The sequence below is a fragment of the Rosa rugosa genome, chromosome 5 (assembly GCF_958449725.1).
Source record: "Rosa rugosa chromosome 5, drRosRugo1.1, whole genome shotgun sequence".
Classification (NCBI taxonomy): Eukaryota; Viridiplantae; Streptophyta; class Magnoliopsida; order Rosales; family Rosaceae; genus Rosa; species Rosa rugosa.
Genome location: NC_084824.1, coordinates 618,669 through 638,645, shown reverse-complemented (window position 1 = coordinate 638,645; position 19,977 = coordinate 618,669). Strand labels below are relative to the sequence as shown.

General features: G+C 39.5%; 2 protein-coding genes across 3 annotated transcripts; both read right to left on the bottom strand.

Moving 5' to 3' along the window:
* Window positions 1-9,605: 9,605 nt before the first annotated feature.
* On the bottom strand, window positions 9,606-11,267 carry LOC133709016 (protein ROLLING AND ERECT LEAF 2-like). The gene has a single exon (XM_062134614.1). The coding sequence runs from the start codon at window positions 11,265-11,267 to the stop codon at window positions 9,606-9,608; it is 1,662 nt and encodes a 553-aa protein (XP_061990598.1).
* A 540-nt stretch (window positions 11,268-11,807) lies between these two features.
* On the bottom strand, window positions 11,808-14,547 carry LOC133710515 (zinc finger CCCH domain-containing protein 40-like). 2 transcript variants are annotated; one of them, XM_062136601.1, is made up of 4 exons: window positions 14,394-14,547; window positions 13,634-14,013; window positions 13,312-13,535; window positions 11,808-12,935 (listed from the first exon to the last, which is right to left on the bottom strand). In XM_062136601.1, the coding sequence occupies exons 2-4, from the start codon at window positions 14,006-14,008 to the stop codon at window positions 12,050-12,052; spliced, it is 1,485 nt and encodes a 494-aa protein (XP_061992585.1). In that variant the 5' UTR covers window positions 14,009-14,013; window positions 14,394-14,547; the 3' UTR covers window positions 11,808-12,049. The 2 variants fall into 2 exon arrangements, with proteins under 2 accessions (XP_061992585.1, XP_061992586.1); XM_062136602.1 differs by having other exon boundaries at window positions 13,634-14,037; window positions 14,394-14,506.
* Window positions 14,548-19,977: the final 5,430 nt, after the last annotated feature.

The following is a 19,977-nucleotide window of genomic DNA, read 5'->3' as shown; positions in this document are numbered from 1 at the left end:
GGAGGTCTCCAGAAGAAACTATCTAAAGTGAACTCAAGATGTGAAAATTCATCTGATTGCAAAGAAGATGAGATCAACAATCAATGCTAACAATGTCGTCATTGAGGTTTTTAATATGAGTGCCATAATTTCCAAAGGAAACATATGGAGAAAACACTCCAAGTTGAGTATCCGATGAAGAGGATACACAAACTCTTTGGGTCGCTCTAGAAGAGCACTTTCACCATCAGATGACCATTTTCTTGCTTGAAGCAAGACATGATTGGCAGAACAAAATTAGCCCATATGACCGTCTGCCACTTGGCCAAAGCCCAAGAGGCCATATAATCAGGCTCCACGTGGTCAAGGCCCACGTGGTAGGAACTATGATGCCATAACTCAGCAAGCCCGAGTTGAAAGGAACACTGGTCCGGCCCGCTGCCACCAGAATCAGCATGATCTTTGTTATCAATGTGGAGGAATTGACTGCTGGTCCCGCACCTGTTGTGCGATAGCCTAAGCAGTAGATGAGTATTACGCCGGTCGCGGAACTCGAAATACCAACTTTATTAAAGGGTCATTTTCTATCGATTCCACACTAGAGATCACGGATTTTCAGGCAGTTACTGAACATACCGAGGATTAGAACTCGAAGACATGGGTATAATTGGCCCCTTATGCCATATCTATTTCATCTTAATGAATAAAACATCTTTGGATTTTGGTGATTTATGTTTTCAATTATTTTGGATTATAGAAATGTGGTTATGTTCAAATATATTTAATTCAATAAACTTATTTATACATGTGATCCATTGAATTAAATAAATGAATAGGCATATTCTGTGGGGAAGTTTGTTGTCTGGTTAAAAGTGCTATTACGCACACCATACTCCCAGATCGGAGATATTTTTCAAACTTATGTCTATTCATACCTCTGTGACAACCGTATCAGGCCAATCCAACCTGATAGAGGGTTATGGCAAAACCCACTGTATGTTGTCCAATGGTACTGAACCTACCATTAATGAGGCCTTATAATCTCCACATTCCAGAATAATGTTATTGAGTATTAATGATATTCGAACCAACGGTTACCACGTTGAAATCACTGAGAAAAATGAGTGTAATATCTTTCCATAACCTCCAAGTGTGTGGCCAGAAACGTACATTGGAGAAATTGAAATCTGTTAGCTAGAAGCTAACTAATTCAAGCAACTACTTGCTATGGCATGACCGTTTGGGACACCCAGGTCAAAGTATGATGCACCGTATCCTCAACTCATCGTAGGTGCATCCCCTTCTGAATAAGGGTCTTGTATATAATGACACGCTATGCCATACTAGACCATCATATGCAAAGACTAGTACATACACCACCATTTTCTGCACAGAATGCAAGGGAAATTTGTGGACATATCCAACCACCATGTGGACCAGTTAAATATTAATGGTTTTGGTTGATGTATCGACAAAGTGATCACATGTTACACTATTGTCCGCAAGAAAACGCTGATTTTGCTAAACTCTCACCCAGATCATGAAATTGAGGGTTCACCACTCGGATTATCCCATAAAGTCTATAAGACTTGATAATACCGGAGAGTTTATATCGAAGTCTTTCGATGATTATTGCATATCCCTTGGGATTGATGCTGAACATATAGTTCCCTATGTTCACACCCAAGATGGTCTCGCAAATAGAATCTTGGTAATGCGTACCAAGCTTCTAGTTTTTGCGTGGGGCTATGCAATCTTGCATGCAGCTATGTTGGTCTCGTTGAGGCCCATTGCTACCCAACCTTACTCCGCGTTATAGTTGGTGACTGGGTACGAACCTGATGTTTCGCACTTACGCGCATTTGGGTATGCAGTCCGCGTGCCAATTGTGCCTTCACAACGTACAAAATTGGGTCCTCAACAAAGGATGGGCGTGTATGTCGATTATGAATCCCATCCATTATGTGCTCTTTAGAGCCCTTGACAGGCGATCTCTTTACCGCTAGATTTGCGGATTAATTGTCACTTTGATGAGACAGTCTTCCCGCCGTTAGGGGGAGATAAGAACGTTACCGTTCCTGATGAACAACGTGAATTGACGTGGAATGTCCCCACTATGTCTCATCTTGATCCCCGAACCGCACAATGTGATAATGAAGTGCGGAGAATTCTAGATCTACAGAGTGTAGCCCAAAATATGCCAGACGCTTTCTCTGATCTAACTAAAGTGACGAGATCACATATACCTACTGCAAATGTGCCTGCAAGGATAGATGTCCCTGTAGGACACGTCGCCCCAGATGGACGAGGTACGACCATGGCGGCTAACCAGTCATATGTCCCTACCCAGAAGTGAGGTAGACCATTAGGTTCGAAGGATTCTTATCCCCAGAAGAGGGTATACTTGGCAAAAACGAATCCTCTTGACATCGCAATCTCAAACCGATTCATCTCACGAGATAAATCCGGATTATGGGTATGTCCTAGAAGAGACCATGTTGGGGGACGCTCCAACATTTGAACCCACTCCTGAGAATAGAGAAATCTCGGTTAATTTAGTGAGATTTGGAATCGGATTGAGATTATCATCGATGATATATTTGTATTCGCAGTAGCTACCGAATTATAAATAGCGATGACATCGAACCTCGCTCCGTTGATGAATGTCAACGTAGAGACGACTGGCCAAAATGGAAAGAAGCAATCCAGGTCGAATTAGATTCCTTGACAAAGAGAAAGGTGTTTGGGCCTGTAGATCCCACACCTCCCCATGTTAAACCTGTAGGATTTAAATGGGTATTTGTAAGGAAGCGTAATGAGAAAAACGAGATTGTGATACACAAGGCTCGTCTAGTGGCGCAAGAATTTTCTCAACGCCCTGTGATTGATTACCAGGAGGCGTATTCTCCCGTAATGGACGTCATAACGTTCTGCTACCTTATCAGTTTGGTAGTTTTCCGAAAAACTGAATATGCAGCTTATGAATGTGATCATAACTTATCTCTATGGGGATCACGATACAGAGATATACATGAAAGTTCCTGAATGACTTAATATACCCGATGCAAATAGTTCTAGACCACGGAACACGCTCTTCATTAGTTTTGAGGCGTTCACTTTATGGATTGAAACAATACAGACGGAGGTGGTATAACCGTCTAAGTGAATATTTAATCGGGATGAGATATGTGAATAATAAACTATGCCCATGCGTGTTTATTAAGAAAGCAAGTTCCTAGTTTGGAATTGTGGCGGTCTACGTCAATGACATAAATTTGACTGATACTCCTGAAGAGATCAAGGAAACCGCAAAACACCTGAAGTCGGAATTTGAGATGAAAGGCCTTGGGAAACAAATTATTGTCTCGACCTGAAGTCTGAGGACAGTGCAGATGAAATTTTGGTCCATCAACCAAATTACATTCAGAAGATGTTAAGATGCTTTAATGAGGATAAAAGCAAGCACACCCATGGTCGTCTGAAGTCTAGAGAGAACCGTATCGTCCTGCAGATGATAACGAAGAGATATTGGTGCCAGAAGTCTCATATCTAAGTGCAATAGGCGCATTATTGTACTTGGCTCAATGCCCTAGATAGGACATCTCATTTGAAGTGAACTTGTTAGCTAGATATAGCTCTGCGCCAACACGCCGCCACTGGAATGACATAAAAGACATTTTTCGCTACCTTAGAGGTACGGCGGATATGGGCTTATCCTATCCCTACGCATCAAGGAATGGATCACCTCCTTGATCCTCAGAATGATGCTTGCCTTGTTGGATATGCTGATATAGACTATCTATCAGACCCGCACAAGGCACGTTCCCAAACTGGTTATGTCTTTACCATTGGAAATACTGCAATTTCTTGGAGGTCTACGAAATAGACACTTGTTGCTACCTCTTCGAATCATGCTGAGATACTATCTCTTCAAGAAGTAGTATGTGAATGTACATGGCTAAGAGCCGTTACAAAGTATGTTCGAAGCACATGTGGACTGCATTCCACCACTGATGAACCAACCATTATCTATGAGGATAATGCTGCTTACATAGAGCAGATAAAGATGAGTTTCATCAAAGGAGACAACACCAAACATATTGTACCGAAGTTCTCCTTCAATTAGCAACAATAGGAGCATCAGAAGATTGAAGTTAAGCATATTTGATTTGAAGACAATCATGCAGACCTCTTTACCAAGTCACTACCAAAGTCTACATTCCATAAGCATGTTCAAGGTATTGGTCTACGTAAACTATCTGAATTACCTAACATGTAATTTTCAGGGGGAGTCGAAATCAGGGGGAGTATCCTGAAGCATACCCACTTGACCATCGTGTACTCTTTTTGTCCTTCGTCCAGGGTTATTTTGTCCCACTGGGTTTTGTTACCTGGCAAGGTTTTAACGAGGCACATCTTTAGAATGGTCACCCCACTTATACTACATCCTGAAGATGCTTTGATTTGACATATATGCATTTGCTCATCTTTTCCCTTAGACCACGGGTTTCTCCCACTGGGTTTACCAGGCAAGGTTTTGGTGTAGCAACTCTAATGCATCCCTCTCGTAGACATACTATCTACTTACGATGCTGATAAAAAGACTTCACCTATCTCTGTTGTGATAAGACTACTCCACATTCACGCGCGTTGTGCTGTTTTTCTCCTTCGACCAAGGTTGTTTTTCTCCCACAGGGTTTTTATTACTTGGCAAGGTTTTTGACGAGGCAACTTAGAAGCGCAAAGCAGAACCAACACTATTGACATAGAATATCCAAGGGGGAGTGTTGTAAATGATATGGCTATTCATGCAATAGGTATTGCTTGATGCATGCCATTACTATTGATTGGCGATTGATATGCTTCTAATTAGCGATTGACACATTCGTAATTGTATGAGTGATTGATGTTTTACCTTTTGTACACAAGATGTAGCCCTATATAAGACTCCTCATAGTGAGATGAATATGACACACTCTCCATTATCTGCGTCTAAACTCTCTCTCTCTCAAATTATTTTATGTTTGTTTTACAACAATAACCTATATAGCTAGAGCAGTAGTCATCTTCAGTCTTTATGCATTGTCTTCCCTTACGTCCATCATTGATCAGCGTATTTTGATCCTTTACGGATCCGGCTCCTCTAAAGTGAGGAGATTGACACAATTTCATTAAATCTGGACTCTTTGTCTAATCTAATGGTTATTATAATTGACACATCACTCTTCCATCAATTTTTAGTTTTTCATTTAAACCTTAGTTAACTCTACCGTTAACTCAAAAAAAAAACAAACAAAAGGAACTGGGGATTTCTTGTCAACATTTCTCCTCTGCAGATGTGTTTCCTTTTCTATTTTTCTTTGCTTCCATGGCTGCACACCAACCATGTTTGGAATAACTTCTTGCAATTGTGTTAATTAATAAATTCATCAAAAAATTTGGGAAGTTAAGTTTTGGTATGGTTTTGTTTCGCAGGGTGAAAGGCTTTGTAATATTGTTAATATGTGCTTTATCAATGCGATTCCGCAATGCTTTATGCATATTGAGCCCCTAGTGGAGAGGGTCTCCGTTCTTTCAATCATCCATTGCCTTTTGATTGTAAGTACCTAGCTGCAATTGTGTTTGATCCATAGTCTGTTTTTTATTTGTTTGAGATCTTGATATAGATTATATATCACTTTCTTATTCAGAGTATTGTCTTTAATGTGAAATTGGGTTTATTCAGGTGGTAGTGAGGGGTTCTGTGTTCTTTGTGCTTATCGTGAACAGATTGATATTTCAATAGTATCTTCAGGAGGGGCTCTTTCACCATTGAAGCTTGTCCCGAGATTTCTATGCATTAGATTTTGACTTTGTTCTTTTTAATTTTTATTTTTGAACTTATTAAAGGTGATTGATTTTGTTTGGTCTTTGTTACACCAATTCATCTGATGCTATATGCTATACCTTGCAAAGGGGTATTTCTTAACGAGTTTATTAATTAACACAATTGCAAGAAGTTATTCTATGCATGGTTGGTGTGCAGCCATGGAAGCAAAGAAAAATAGAAAAGGAAGCACAAGGAACTTGACGCAGAGGAGAAACGTTGACGAGTAATCCCCAAATTAGGGATTTTTTTTTTTTTTTTTGAGTTAACGGTAGAGTTAACTGGGGTTTAGATGAAAAATCAAAAATTGATGGAAGAGTGATGTGTCAATTATAATAATCCTTATATTAGACAGAGAGTCCAGATTTAATGAAATTGACGTAAATTCACAATCTCCTCACTTTAGAGGAACATGATCATTCGTTTACAATAAGTCGTTGAAAACCTAGCCAAGGATTCAAAGACTGATAAAAATCCAGTACAAACAGCATATGCGGTGACATCTCGCTTCCCCATCCTGCGTAAACTCGACTTCCTTTTTGTGTAGCTTCTTGTTCAATCTCTCCAACTTCTCTGTGTCCTTCTCCTCAAAGTTCTCAACCTTCCTCTTAATCCTGCTCTTAAGTTTCTCAACCTCCTCTTTTGTTCCTTTTCCTTCTTTAGTAGAAGCTCCAGTGTTCCAACTTTTTTCTGAAAGCTTCTCATGACATGAGTCACTTCCTTCTCAGGCAGCTCCTCCAAACCATCTGACCACTTTGCAAGCAACGATGGCCTATCGTTGTGGTTGTCACTGTCATCTTCACAAAACGATGGGAACGAGTGGCTGATCCGATCATCAAGAGCTTTAACGTAGGCCTTTTGCGAAGAAATACATGAAGCAAAGCCGGTTCTCCAATTGGAAATGTGATGTTTAAGCTCTGAGGTTTTCTTCAGGTGTGAGGCATCGCTGACCATTAATCCATAAGGAGGAGGAGAATAGGAAGATTTTTCTGCTTTGGACATGATGTCCTTTAGGATTCTATGACATCCTGACATCACCTTCCAATCTCTCATTATGGCATTTAGCAGCTCAACTATTTTCTGCTGCAGCTCTTCATCTCTCAGTTTTTGAACTTGTTTGATAGTTGATACCACACATTTTTTGGCAATCTTTCCTCCTCCATTATTCTCGAGTTTCTTTATCTCATGATAGAGCTGTGTCTCCCAATCGTATAATTTCTTCAGTGTAGAAGTATGCTTCCTGGGTTTCTCCTCATCCTCATCATCACAAGCCGAAGAACGAACTATGCAGGAGCAACTCATCGTGAGTGACCGGCATAGCCTAAAAAAATTTCTTTCAGCAGTACTTTGCCTTCGAACATCTTCGGCCTTTAGCAGTTTTGAAACATTGTTGCCAGACTCGTGAGCCTTTTGGAATTGAGCCTTAACTTTCATCTCAGAATTCTTATAGTGAGAGGAATACGTTTGCACAAACTCTGTTATGGTATCTGCTAACTTCTTATGCAAGTTATGGTACTTATGTTGCGCTTCTTCAAGCTGATCCCTACGTCGTAGAGCCAATTTCAACAGCTCTTTTCTCTCTTTACAAACAACTTTTCCAGATTTTGAGCTAACACCTCCCATGATTCTATTGAGAATGCATGTGTATAAATATAACTTGGAAAGATATTACTTTGCTTATAAGGGTTTGGACCACTCCATCTATTGTCAATTAGTTTATCGCAAGCAAATATTTAGAACAAGCTCAACAAGGAAGAATGTGTTAAGAGTTGCAGTGTCAATTTCTACCTACAAATAGGCGGTGCCTTTTATGCAGGGCTCAGGGCTCAGGAGAATAAGAAATAATCCTTCAAATAAGAGGAATAGGCGGTGCCTTTTATGCAGGGCTCATCTTCCTATAAAGACAAGGAAAAAGAAACCCGCAGCAGGGAACACCGAACACCCACCTAAAACCTATAGGAAATGGGAATCAAATTATCTGGCGGTGCTTATCTTTCCCCTACTTATTCCTATTTCATAATTTTATAAAAGTTTTTTCTTATCCTTTACATTATTTTTTCATCAAATGAACTAATTAGTATAAAAGTGTTACAAGTAGTAAGAACAATATAAATTGAAGTCATTACCGGACTACTTATAACAAAATTAAACCAATGGTTTAAACATAACTTTCAATGTATAAAAGGATAGTAATGGAGCTCCGAAGTCTCTGGAACACCTCGAAGCTAGAAAGATTGTCATGTTGACCTTGTAGATCCCAAACCCGACTGAGTGTGATCAGATCAATGAATGTGGGCATATGAATCGGGTAATGGCTCTAAACCCACGAAGGAAGTACTTGTGCTTGAGTCAACTTCAACTCCTGAGTAGTGAATACATGTGATAGTCTCAAATGAAAAAACAATGTCACTCATCAGCGGTTGAGACAAGATTTTCTTTAACTATAAAGTCTCACATAAACTTTGAATTATTATAACATAGGCCCAAACTAGCTTAGAAAGCCAAAAAAATACATGACCCGATAATCCTTAGGTCGGTCCTTTCTTCCTTTTGCCCAGCTTATTTATTTTCTTCTTCTTAACCATCCACTATTCTGCTAGCTCCCATTACAGGTTCAGCACTATCTATCAAACACCAACTCTTGCCCTAGTTTTCAATGAGAGAATGTATTAGTTTGATATACAATATTAGCATATCCCGACAAAACTATTTTAACCAATATGAAAGTGTCTGAAAAGGTACGGTCCTGAAAATAATAATAACGCAAGGAACCATTCAGGCGGCTAAGTTATTTGGGAGTGTACTATATATAAAAGAATCATGTTTATATATGGTTTGACTAACACTCGAAGACCATTTGGGAAAAACAATTTTTAAACACATTGCATGTGTGCGTGGCTTTGGTTGCATTCATGTGTAGTTCACAATAGAGATATTGCAACGGTTTTTGTTTGGACTTTGGAATTTCATTAATTTTGTCATTTTGGGACACAACTTTGTTTGTGAACTAGTCAGGCCAAACAGATAAAGTTTAGTGTAAACTTCTTAAAGACGTCTTTGGATCTAATATTACTAAGGGGAAAAGAAGCCGTTCGAACTCAAAGATGTCTGGAATAATGTTGTTTTTCTGAAACTTGTCAAGAAGCAAGGCCGTACGACACTAATAGCTTTGTCATATTAATTTGGAAGTATCTCTGATGATTAATCCTAAGATCTTAGCCTTAATTCCAAACTCAACCCACTATAATTAGTTATGGTTCATAAGAAACACCAAGAAACAGTACTGTTACATATGATGAGACCCATATAACGAAGAGAAAGAACCTAACGTTATTAAAAGGCAAGAGGAAAAACCTAAGTCTACCGTCCTTGGGCTAAGTAACCCCGACTGAGCATAGACCCACGTCCGGCAGGATACAAGTACTCCTGCTGCATGAAAAGGCCACGCAGAATGATTGATCGCTCTGTAAACAAAATCACTATAAGCAGCTTCGGACTTATGTATTAGAAGGCTAGTAAAATTTGTGTACTTACATATACCAGCTAGTCTTCACCTGCAGAGAGGCTATAATGATAAGTAACTAGTGAAAGCAATCAATCTATATAATATATTACTTCTGAAAAAAATTAATCTATATTATAAGAGCTAAGTATTAATTTCAAGTAAGTAAATAAATTGAATCGATAGAGATAATACTATTACATCTTTAATTAGAAAGATAACTAAGCATTAAATTGATAACAAAAAAAAAAAATCTAGCTAATCACTGCAATTAATATTATGATTCTTTGCAACCTCGGCATACTCTTTAGCAGCTTTGGTTGTAAACTCGGCCAGCGATTTGAAAACTGATGCAAACCTCTCCTGAATCACGTTTATAGCAATCTTTTGTGTGTTCGTCTTACTAGTTTGATAGGCCCTTTCCTCATTCTTTAGCGCATTTGTCAATCTATTCAACTCCGTCTCTTTCTTCTTCTTCTTCTTAGTACTGGACGTTTCTGTTTGCTTCACTAGTTTGCAGATATCCTCATTGAGTTTCTCAACTTTGCTCTTGCATTCTCGCTCTTTCTTTTGTTGGTCCTTAAGCTTTTTTACTTCTTTGTTACACTCACTTATTGCTTTACTCACTTCCTTGTCCTCCAGTTTTTCCAAACAAGTTAACCAATCTCCGAGCAGTTTTGTGCACCCATTATCGTTGACTTCCTTTTCAAAAAATGACGGAACTGAATGTTTACTCAAATCGTGGAGAGATTTAATGTAGGCCTTTTGTGAAGAAATATAGGAAGTAAAGGCGGTGAACCAATTTTGAAGTTGGGTTTGAAGTTCCTTTGTAGCAATCGAGTGTAAGGCATCACAACACATTTCATGAGGCTGATAGAGAGATTTTTCGGACATGATCTCGTTTTGCTTTCGATGGTACTTTGACATATTCGTCCAAATTTTCTGCAGACCTTCTAGGAGATTAGAAAGTTGAGGTCGTAGCTCATCGTCTCTAAATTTTCTGATTTTGTTGAGAGCTTCTACGGCGCTTTCTTCAGAAACTTGTGTTGTTTCTCCCTTTTTCTTCACATCTTCGACTATCTCTACCAATCTAGAGAGGTGCTCTTCCCTAAAATATAAGTTCTGTAATGTTGAAGAGAGCTTCGCGGCTTTAGCTTTCTCCTCGTAATCATCACCAACTTTAGAGGAGCGACTCCTTGATACAATTTTACTTGTAGTAGAGCGACTCCACGGGAATGTCGACTTGTGTTCTTTAACAATTTCATTGGTCTCAAGTAATTTGCAAACGTCACTGCCAGACTTGTCTACGTCTTCGAACTGATGAACAACTTTTTTGAGTTTTCTCAGAGCTTCCGACAACCTTATCTTTTCAGGAGCCTCAGGACTATGCCCCACAATATTATCTTCCTTCTTAGCACTAGTTTCTGCTTTCTCTGCCACCATCTTTGTATTTTCAAGAGCCTCGGGGCGATGCCCCACATTATTATCTTCCTTCTTAGCACTAGTTTCTGCTTTCTTTGCCACCATCTTTGTATTTTGTTTCTTATTACCCCTCCCTGGTTTCTCTTTCGTTGTCTTTAAATCTTCATTCTTACAAGTCTCCGCTTTCTCCGTTGTTATACTTGAATCTTTTTCGTCATGATGTCCTTCATCCTTAGGAGTCTCTGCTTGCTCTGTCACTATACTTGAATCTTTCTCGTCATGATCTTTTTTTTCCTTATCATGTATGGTAACATGTATTGGAAGTGAACAATATATGCTTACAAATTCATAGAAGGTTGTTCCCATCTTATCCTGCAACTTATGGTAATTTTTTTGTGCTTTTGCAAACGCCTCCTGCTGTTGTCTAGCCAATATTGCTAACTTAATTCTATCTTTGCAGACACTACTTTTTTCGGATACAGAAACAACACCTCCCATGATTATGTTTAAAGAAAACAGAAGGCTTTGGTTATCAAAGGCAAAATATCTAGAACGGATACGGAAGCAAACAAACTATCAAAGGCAAAATATCAATGCAGTGAGTTATGATTCTTGTAACGTTATGTCTCTTTAAATACTACTGAAATTCTTATGAAGAAACAAGAAGTAGGAAATAAAATCCTGTTGCAAAAAGGGAAATCAAATCAACTAAGGCGGTCCCTTCCATAATAAAGCCATAAATTAAATCCTATAATTTGTAACTTCTTTGTTTGACCTTCCAAAATTTATGACATACGTCTTGACAAGGAGTGAATCAAACAGAAAAGAAGTAGGAAAAACATGGAAAAAGGGAGATCTCTAAAAGCCCTATAGAGATGTGGAATTTGTACTGAAAAAAGAGACATGGAATTAAGCTAACCGAAAAGAAGTAGGAAAAAAACAGAAAAATCTTGCAACCAGCCCTATAGAGACATGGAATTAAGGGACTTCTACCAAAAGAAGAAGGGAAAATATCAAGTTATCGCTAAATTTGTGAAGTGATTAAAAGAACTTCAATAAGCTTTTTCAGAAATATGATATAGGAAACATAGATATTCACATGAAGGGGAGCATTACAATATTTTGTCAACAATGAAGGGACTGTTACACAACAGAATGATCCTTAATTGGGAAAAAAGGCAATGCTCTCACAAAGATGCCTATTACATCCATGAATCCATGCAAGGCCAGTTCAGAGTCAAAAAACACTAGTTGGCATAACGATACAACGATAGTTGGTGTCACTGCTGTGATGATGCAGTTGGTGCAGATCCAGATTCAGATGGTGTGGACTCTGAAGGTCCAGAACTTGAAGCTGCGGGTGCTGATGATGTAGAAGCTGAGGGTGTTGCAGAATGCTGCTGGAATTGTTGGCCCATTGGCAAGGACTGTTGTGGAGGCACTGCAGCATGATATTGCGGAGGGTATTGTTGTTGGTAAGCTGGTGGTGGCGGAGGCATATAACCTGTATAAGGGGGAGGATAAAACTGCTGCTGATGATAATGGCCATGTGGTGGAGCCATGGTTTGAAAAGCATAATGCTGCCTCTCTGAACCAGATTTGTTCTCATCGGGCCCTGTGGGCCCACTTGGAGCTCCATCTTGAGATCGAACAACAGCACCCATTCTTTGAGGATCCATTGATGGATAAAATGTCCTCTCCTGTGAAGATGGTGGAGGTGGCATGTTGTAGTAGTGCTGCACTGGTGCATATTGGTCTTGTATTTGGTTCTGCTGTTGTGATATCACTGCTCGAGGCAACAATCCACTATGAGCCACTGCCTGCTGCCTAGCTTCATCTGTGCCGTCCTGTTTTGGTGCTTGGGGCCTACCCCACATTAACTTCAATCTCAAACCCTTTATGACCAGTTTATTGGAGAGTTCTTCTGCAGCCTTTTCTGCACCTTCTCTTGTTGTGTAGGTTACGAAAGCACAAGCTCGTTGGAGTACCATCCTAACAGACTCTATTTCACCATGAGCATAAAAGTTATCCCTTAGATCCTGCTCAGTAATCCTCCCATCAAGCCCACCCACGTATAGGGTTCTGATGCTTTCATCCTCGGGAGGTTCTAGGGAGGGCATCTCTCCAGCCTTGTTCAGTAGCTTCATCGCGACTGGATCATTGACTCTGCAGATAAATTGTAGATTAAAAAATGAATATCACAAACTAAAGAAAGCCTATACACTACATTTTGGCTGAATATAGTAGCTAGATACTGCAGTAGTAAACTCCTATTAGTTCCCAACTGCCGAAAGAAGCATCTTTCTTCAATTAATTGGGTGGTACGTACAAAAATTTCTTGACAAAACAACCAAAAAAAAAAGACTTCAGTTGCTTGCTCAATGTGAGCAAATAAGAGATCAGGTATCGTTAATGATCAAAAAACAAATTCTCAAATTTAAAGCAGCCAGCAGGAATCGGTAACTACAATCATAACATAATGAAAACAGACCATGAACTCCTTATCATATTGAAAATAGTAAAGTAGGATGCATTGACATACCCATAGTAACGATCTTTAATGTTTTGTTGTGCCAACTCCCCAGTTATGGGCATTTCATGCCTGTAAGGGCACTCGGCGCCTCTTGTGCACTCACCCCGAATGTAGAAACTGCAGACATGTGCTCTGTTCCTTTTGTAATAGGGTGCTGTTCTTTGAAGCTTCAGAATAGTGTCACTGGGCCGAGCTTTCCCATAGGAAGATTCGTAATCTATACCGGCTCTAGCCTGCATACAGCAATCACAATTAAAATTAAATGCTAAAGTGTTCAAAGAAAAAATAAATAAGTAAACTTAGAAACTTAACTGAAAGGGCGGAAACTTACCTTTCGGTCATGCTCCTCGGCAAAAAACTCCCTATTGACATCGCTCTTGGGAATCACATCGGTGGAGTTGATAGCCATAGCAGTGTCACGAACCTGTACTGGCAAGCCATATTCCAGGTCCAAGATGCAAACTTGACAGACATTCTTCAACTTACTGCACGTCTGGCAAATCTCCGTCTTCTTGAATCGGGCATCACGGCCAGGCCTCCACCGGAAAACGGTGAACGGCCGAGTACAAGTCTTGCACTCCTTGTCATAATCGGCTTTCGTCATGCGAACATAGGGATTGTCTCCCAGGCACGACTCGCAGATGATGGGGAAGTCTGACCGTTCCCAACCATCTGCCTCCACATTCCTGAGCAACCTGTGCGCCATATCACCTAAATCCCAGCATTCAAATCAACCTAACAGTCAAAATCCAGTAAATCAATCTCGCAATTTCAAATTCCTAACAATCTGTTCTGACTAAAACCCTAACATTCAGAACAACCCTACCAGTTAATTTCATAATCTAGACGGTTTAGCAGATAATTTTAATAGTCCAAATCAGAAGAATTCCTAACAGATGATATCCCTAATTTCAGATATAAACCCTGAAATCAGAAACCCTAGGCAAAAATCTAAACTTGATGACGATGACCAACTCAATATTGGAATACGAAGGACATTAGAATTCATGAGCCCCTAGATTGAACTATTCAAGAAGAAAACACAACTGCAGAGCAATAACGAAGGGAGATGAAATTACTAAAAGACCAACCTGGAAGATAGACAGAGAGAGATGGAGCTTCAGGGTTTGCAGCAAAAACCAAACAGAGCTTCTTTATTCTCGGTTCTCTCAGATAGAGGGGGCCGCGCGTTTCTGCAAAGACGAGCGTGTTAAAATCGGGTCTAAATAACAATTTCGGGTCAATTTTGACAAACCGGGTCGGTTATTGTTAAAGATAAAAGAGGGGAACTACAAGAGTACAAGTAAAGTTGTTGTCGTTGTTTTTTTTTTTTTTTAAATAATAATAATAAAATAGGTAAAGTTCTGTTAGGTTGCCTAATAATTGTTATTTTTTTCTATAAGTTTCCAAGTAAAGCCAATCCATCTTCACAAACGCACGAACTTTAAATACTCCTCAAACATGCTGGTCATAAGTTGGTGGGTACTCAGACTCAAACTCTAGAAATGGGGTTCCATGCTAGGCTGATTGATCAACATTACCACAACATGTTTTTTATTTTATTTTTTATATACATGTTGTATGGTTTGAACAAAAGATTTTTCATATGTGGATAAAACATACTCATCTTAACTCAAAAGATGAGTTAAGATTAAAACCATAGTCATAGACTAAAACCCTATGACTAAAACCCTAAAGAACGGTTTTTTTTCCGATTGAGAGCTCGTGCTCGTCCGGCGGCGCCTGACGTTTAGGCTGGCTCCGGCCTCGCCGACGGCCTCAGGTTTGCTGCCGGACGGGTGTTCGATATGTAATTAGTCGAGGATGCTCCTTGGGTGGACTCTATGCTCGAGGGTACCAGACGGCTTCAGTTTTTGAGTTTTCTGGCATCATCTCCGGCGGCGAGCTCATGCTAATCAAGATCGGCGGCGTGTTTCTGAATCGAGTCTTAATGGCATGGTTCTGAATCGGGTCTCAAAGGCGTGAGTTTGTGGAGGCGTGAGGCGGGCGGTTGGAGTCGTAGCGGTGTGGGATCGTTGCGGCGACGATCGTGGAGGCTTTGGTCGAGGCAGCTCGGGTTGGGCAGACGGCGGCGCTGATTTTTGGTTCGTACGACATGGCGTTTTTGGAGCTGTTGGGCCTGGACCAAGCCAGCTTGATGGGCTCTGAGTTGGAACCTTCCCTTTGGGGCTCTTGGGCTTCGTATTGTGGGCTGGGGTTTGTTGCCCTAGGTCTTTTCTATGTTTTAGCTTTTGTCTTTTACAATAATTCCTTTTAGGAAGCTTTTGCACTTTTTAGGTGCACTCTATGTACTTCTAGCGCCTCTAGAGTAGTACCAAAGGAGGATTCCCGCTATCTACGTATTTCAATGTGTAATGAGTAGGTCTATTGTCTATGTACCACTGTGGGTACTACCACTATCTTCTTGTCTGTCTATAGATGGCAGCGGCAGGGTATGTAACGGCCTATTCTGGCTTGAGTTGAATGATATTATCGCCCCGTGGGCAACTTCAAAAAAAAAAAAAAAAACCGATTTCTTTTGTCAATTTAACTCAATAGAAAGAATGTATTTATAGTCTCTAAATTTAATTAAACTTAAAATTTCAAATTTGAAACATTACCTTATTTACCTCACCTCGTATCTACAGCTAAATCCTTCTTTTAAAAATAAAGAGAAGGACAATTAACCTACTCAATTTAATACTACAATTATTCATTAACATTTTGGCAAATTTTATTTTCTAAATTTTTATATGCCTTTTTATTTTTCGAAAAGGATGAAAATACTCCTTCTGTGGGGTAAATTAGTAATTCTATAATTTCTAAGGTGTTATATTTCACTCAATATCAGTAAATTAGAGATCCTCCAATCGCTCCCGTGCTCTCTCTCCCTCTTATCCCTCAAACTCATTTCTAGGGTTTCGCCCAACACCACCATCAACGACGGAAGCGATCGTCTCCTTCTCATGGACGAGAGCCACATCACCGCTAATCGCAGGCCCTTGCCTCGTCGCGTTTCGATTCCAGAAGACGGAGACTTGCCTCTCCAATCTCCAATACGGCGTGCCGTTTCAGGTTCCAGATACCGCTCTGGTCTTCGATTCGATCGATACGAGTGATGCCGATTGGGAGTTCATTGCTGAGGAGCACGAACGATGTGGTAAACTTCTCTCTTTGGTTTGGCTTTGGAGGATCAGTCTGAGTTAGGGTTCTGATTTTACGTTAGGTTTTTAGGAATCAATTGGTGTTTGATTTAATTGTGATTGGTGATTGCAGGTTAGGGTTTCGTATAATTGTCTTACAGGAGCTAGACGCCTACAACTGGGGAGTTGGCACAACAAAACATCGAAGATCGTTGATCTCGGTATGTGTTCAATACCTCATACCTTCATGTATTCAACATAGTAAACAATTATGAGTGTGTGGTTGTGTATTTTATGCTTATATTTACGGTCACCGACTGCTTTTGGCTGCTCAAAACTTTTGGATGTGCTTGTTGATGATCATTGTTCTTGATGTTTAATGTCTCCACTTGGTTATTTCCTCAGACTGAAATTCTAGAGTGGAAAATTTTTCGTAGAAATTTGGTAGATGCAGTAGCTTTGTTTGTTGATGTTCATCGTTTGTGATGTTTAGTGTATACTACTCAGATATGTGCTTAGATGTAAATAATACCCTCTTGTAGCAAATTGATAGATGCAGTTAGCTTGCATGAGTAGGTAGATGAGTTCCCATATTTTTCTCTTTTTACCTGTGTTATTTTGACAGCCATGCTATTACTGAGTCTTTGAAGTGATAAGAGATGTGGATGATTTTGATTTCATACTGCTAAGAGATGTAGATGAGTTACCATGTTTTATCTATGCACCTATTATATGTGGGCCGTAGGGTTGTTTTCTACTATGGTCATGATGTGCGAGCCTTCAGAGATACAATTAAGTTGCAGGAGGTAGCACAAGTTGGGCTGTTAGCTGCCTAAAATGATTCTTTTTGGTTGTCTATTTTTTACAGTTTCTTCAGCTCCATTTTTTTTTTCTTCTTTTCTTTATCATCACTTCTTCTAAATTATGTCAGGTTATTGTTTATGTACTTAAGTAACAGGGGAATGAGTTCTGGCTAAAACATAATATTGCTTTGTGTTTGTTTATGTACTTATGTCAAGTAACAGGGGAGTGAGGGTTCTGGTTAAAAATAATATTGCTTTCTTTTACTTTGCTCCACAGATATAGATGTCCGTTCTGACGTACAAACCATAGGTTTTGGTGGATTTGAACTGATGGATCCTTCCTGCAAGTTGGCTGAAAGCAGGACCAGTATGTTGTGATGAGAAACAGGTAAGAGAAAGTTATATCATTTGCCATAGTTTTACATATTCTTATTTCCTTTACTGTATTTATGAAGAAAGATTTGTTCCTGTTTTGTTCAACAATGTGATGGTCGTTAGATGGGTATCAGTCTGGCCAACTGTAGTTCATTCACTTTATTATGTCCAACCTTACAACTTCCCATAACTGAGATTGGGGTCAGGGATCAAAACATTTAAAAACTTTCATTTTATATTTTGTTTACTTTTTTTTGATATCCTTCATATATTTCTATCATTTAAAAAAAAAAATTCATCTTAACCACAATTTACAGAGATTTTTACTGCTTTTGGCATTGGTTTGGGTTAGCGATTAACTTAAGTTGATTAATATGAACTATTATCTTCAATTATCTATATACAAATACTCAGGCGCATTAAAAAAATATCAAGGACATGAAATTTGATTTGTGTGTCTGTTTGTCAAGTATAATGTTTTAATGTCCATACCCTTGTCTGTAATTTCCCTTTTGGCTGTTAAACTGTTAGTAATGCGTTCATGTCTCTTTCCCTATTGATACTGCTTTATTTTAGAGTGAAAAAGATCGTATTTGCTTGTGTTGTCTTGGTATTGTATGCCTCTAGGGATGCTGTCTTGTTTGTTACTTTTTAAATTCAGCATCTGCTCAAGTGATTCTGTTGTAAATCTGGTTACGGTATTCCATTTTCAGTACTCTGTTTCTGAAATGGGTTTGGCCAATTGGTATTGCTAGACTCTGGGATGCATTTCTAACTATTTTGTCCAACTTGCATGCAGAATTTAGTTATTTAATTTGTCTTGTAGACTTTTTTATCCGAAGACTTGCAATGTCTTTAACAAAAAAAGAGTTGCAATCTTTGTAATCTCTGTATTTGAGAAAGTCCTTTGAGAATAAAATTGGTCCACAAAGCAATTCTTGAAATTGGTTGAATACCGGAAAAAGAAGAAGAAGATATTGGTACAAAAGGATCATAGATCACTCCAATAAGTAGATGGTTTGAAGAGAGCGGCCCAATAAAATTGATAAGATAACAAAAAGGCCTAAAAGTGTTTCCAAATGTTTGATTTAAATAAGTATCCCGACTGAAGGTTGAAAGAAGTCTCATTGTCCCAATTCGTTTGGCCCAATGCTTCATGACATGAAGGCTAAACTGAACTCAATTCATTTTCGAAGCGGCACAATAGCAGTCCTGTTTTATGCTGAAGCAGCCTGGTATGAGGCCTAAATTTTGTTGACATGATGGCTCAATAGTTGGCCCAAAGTAAATATTTGTGGCCCAATAAGAGACCTAAATAATGTTAAACGGCCCAATCCACTATCACTGACAGTAGACGCCACATTAAATGCTTCTAGAAGGCCCAATAAAAGCCCAATTAATGTTGAACGGCCCAATAAGAGGCCCAAGTCATGTTGACCCGACCAGATGGCGGCGCATTTAATGCTTACCCAACCAGGTGGCTGCATATTGAATGCTTATAGAAGGCCCAATAAAAGCCCAATTAATGTTGAAAGGCCTAACAGATGGCCCATTAATGTTGAACGGCCCAATTAAAAGCCCAAGTCACGTTGACCTTACCAGGTGGCGGCATTTTAAATGCTTCTAGAAGGCCCAATAAAGGCCCAATTAATGTTGAACAGCCCAATTTAAGGCCCAAGTCACATTGACCCGACCAGGTGGCGGCGCAATTAATGTTTACCCGACCAGATGTTGGCACATTAAATGCTTCTAGAAGGCCCAATAAAAAGCCCAATTATAGTTGAACTGTCCAATAGAAGGCCCAATTGACGTTGAACGGCCCAATTATTATTGTACGGCCCAGTAGTAGGCCCAATCCACGTTGACCGACCAGATGGTGGCGCATTTAATGCTAACCGACCAGGTGACGGCGTATTAAATGCTTCTAGAAGTTTAGTTATGTTGAGCGGCCCAATAGAAGGCCCAATCAATGTTGAACGGCCCAATAGTAAGCTGAATTCACGTTGATTGACCAGGTGGCGGCGGATTAATTCTTAACCGACCAGATGGCGGCACATTTACTGCCAATCTGCCCAGGTGGCGGCTCATTTAATTCTTCATCCGACAAGGTGTTGAGCGGCCCAATGAAAAGCCCAATTCATTGTGAGCAGTCCAATGGAAGGCCTAGTTGAAGTTGACTGGACCTGTAACAAACTTGGAAAGGAACCACTCAAGTTTAATGCGGCCGCCATTTTCCATAGTACTTTTTGTTTTTGTTTTTGCTTTTGTTTTTTTTTTTTTTTCTCATTTCTCTGTTTTGTTATGATTTGGCCGAATTGCTGGTTCACAATCACACATCTAAAAACAGTATAAAG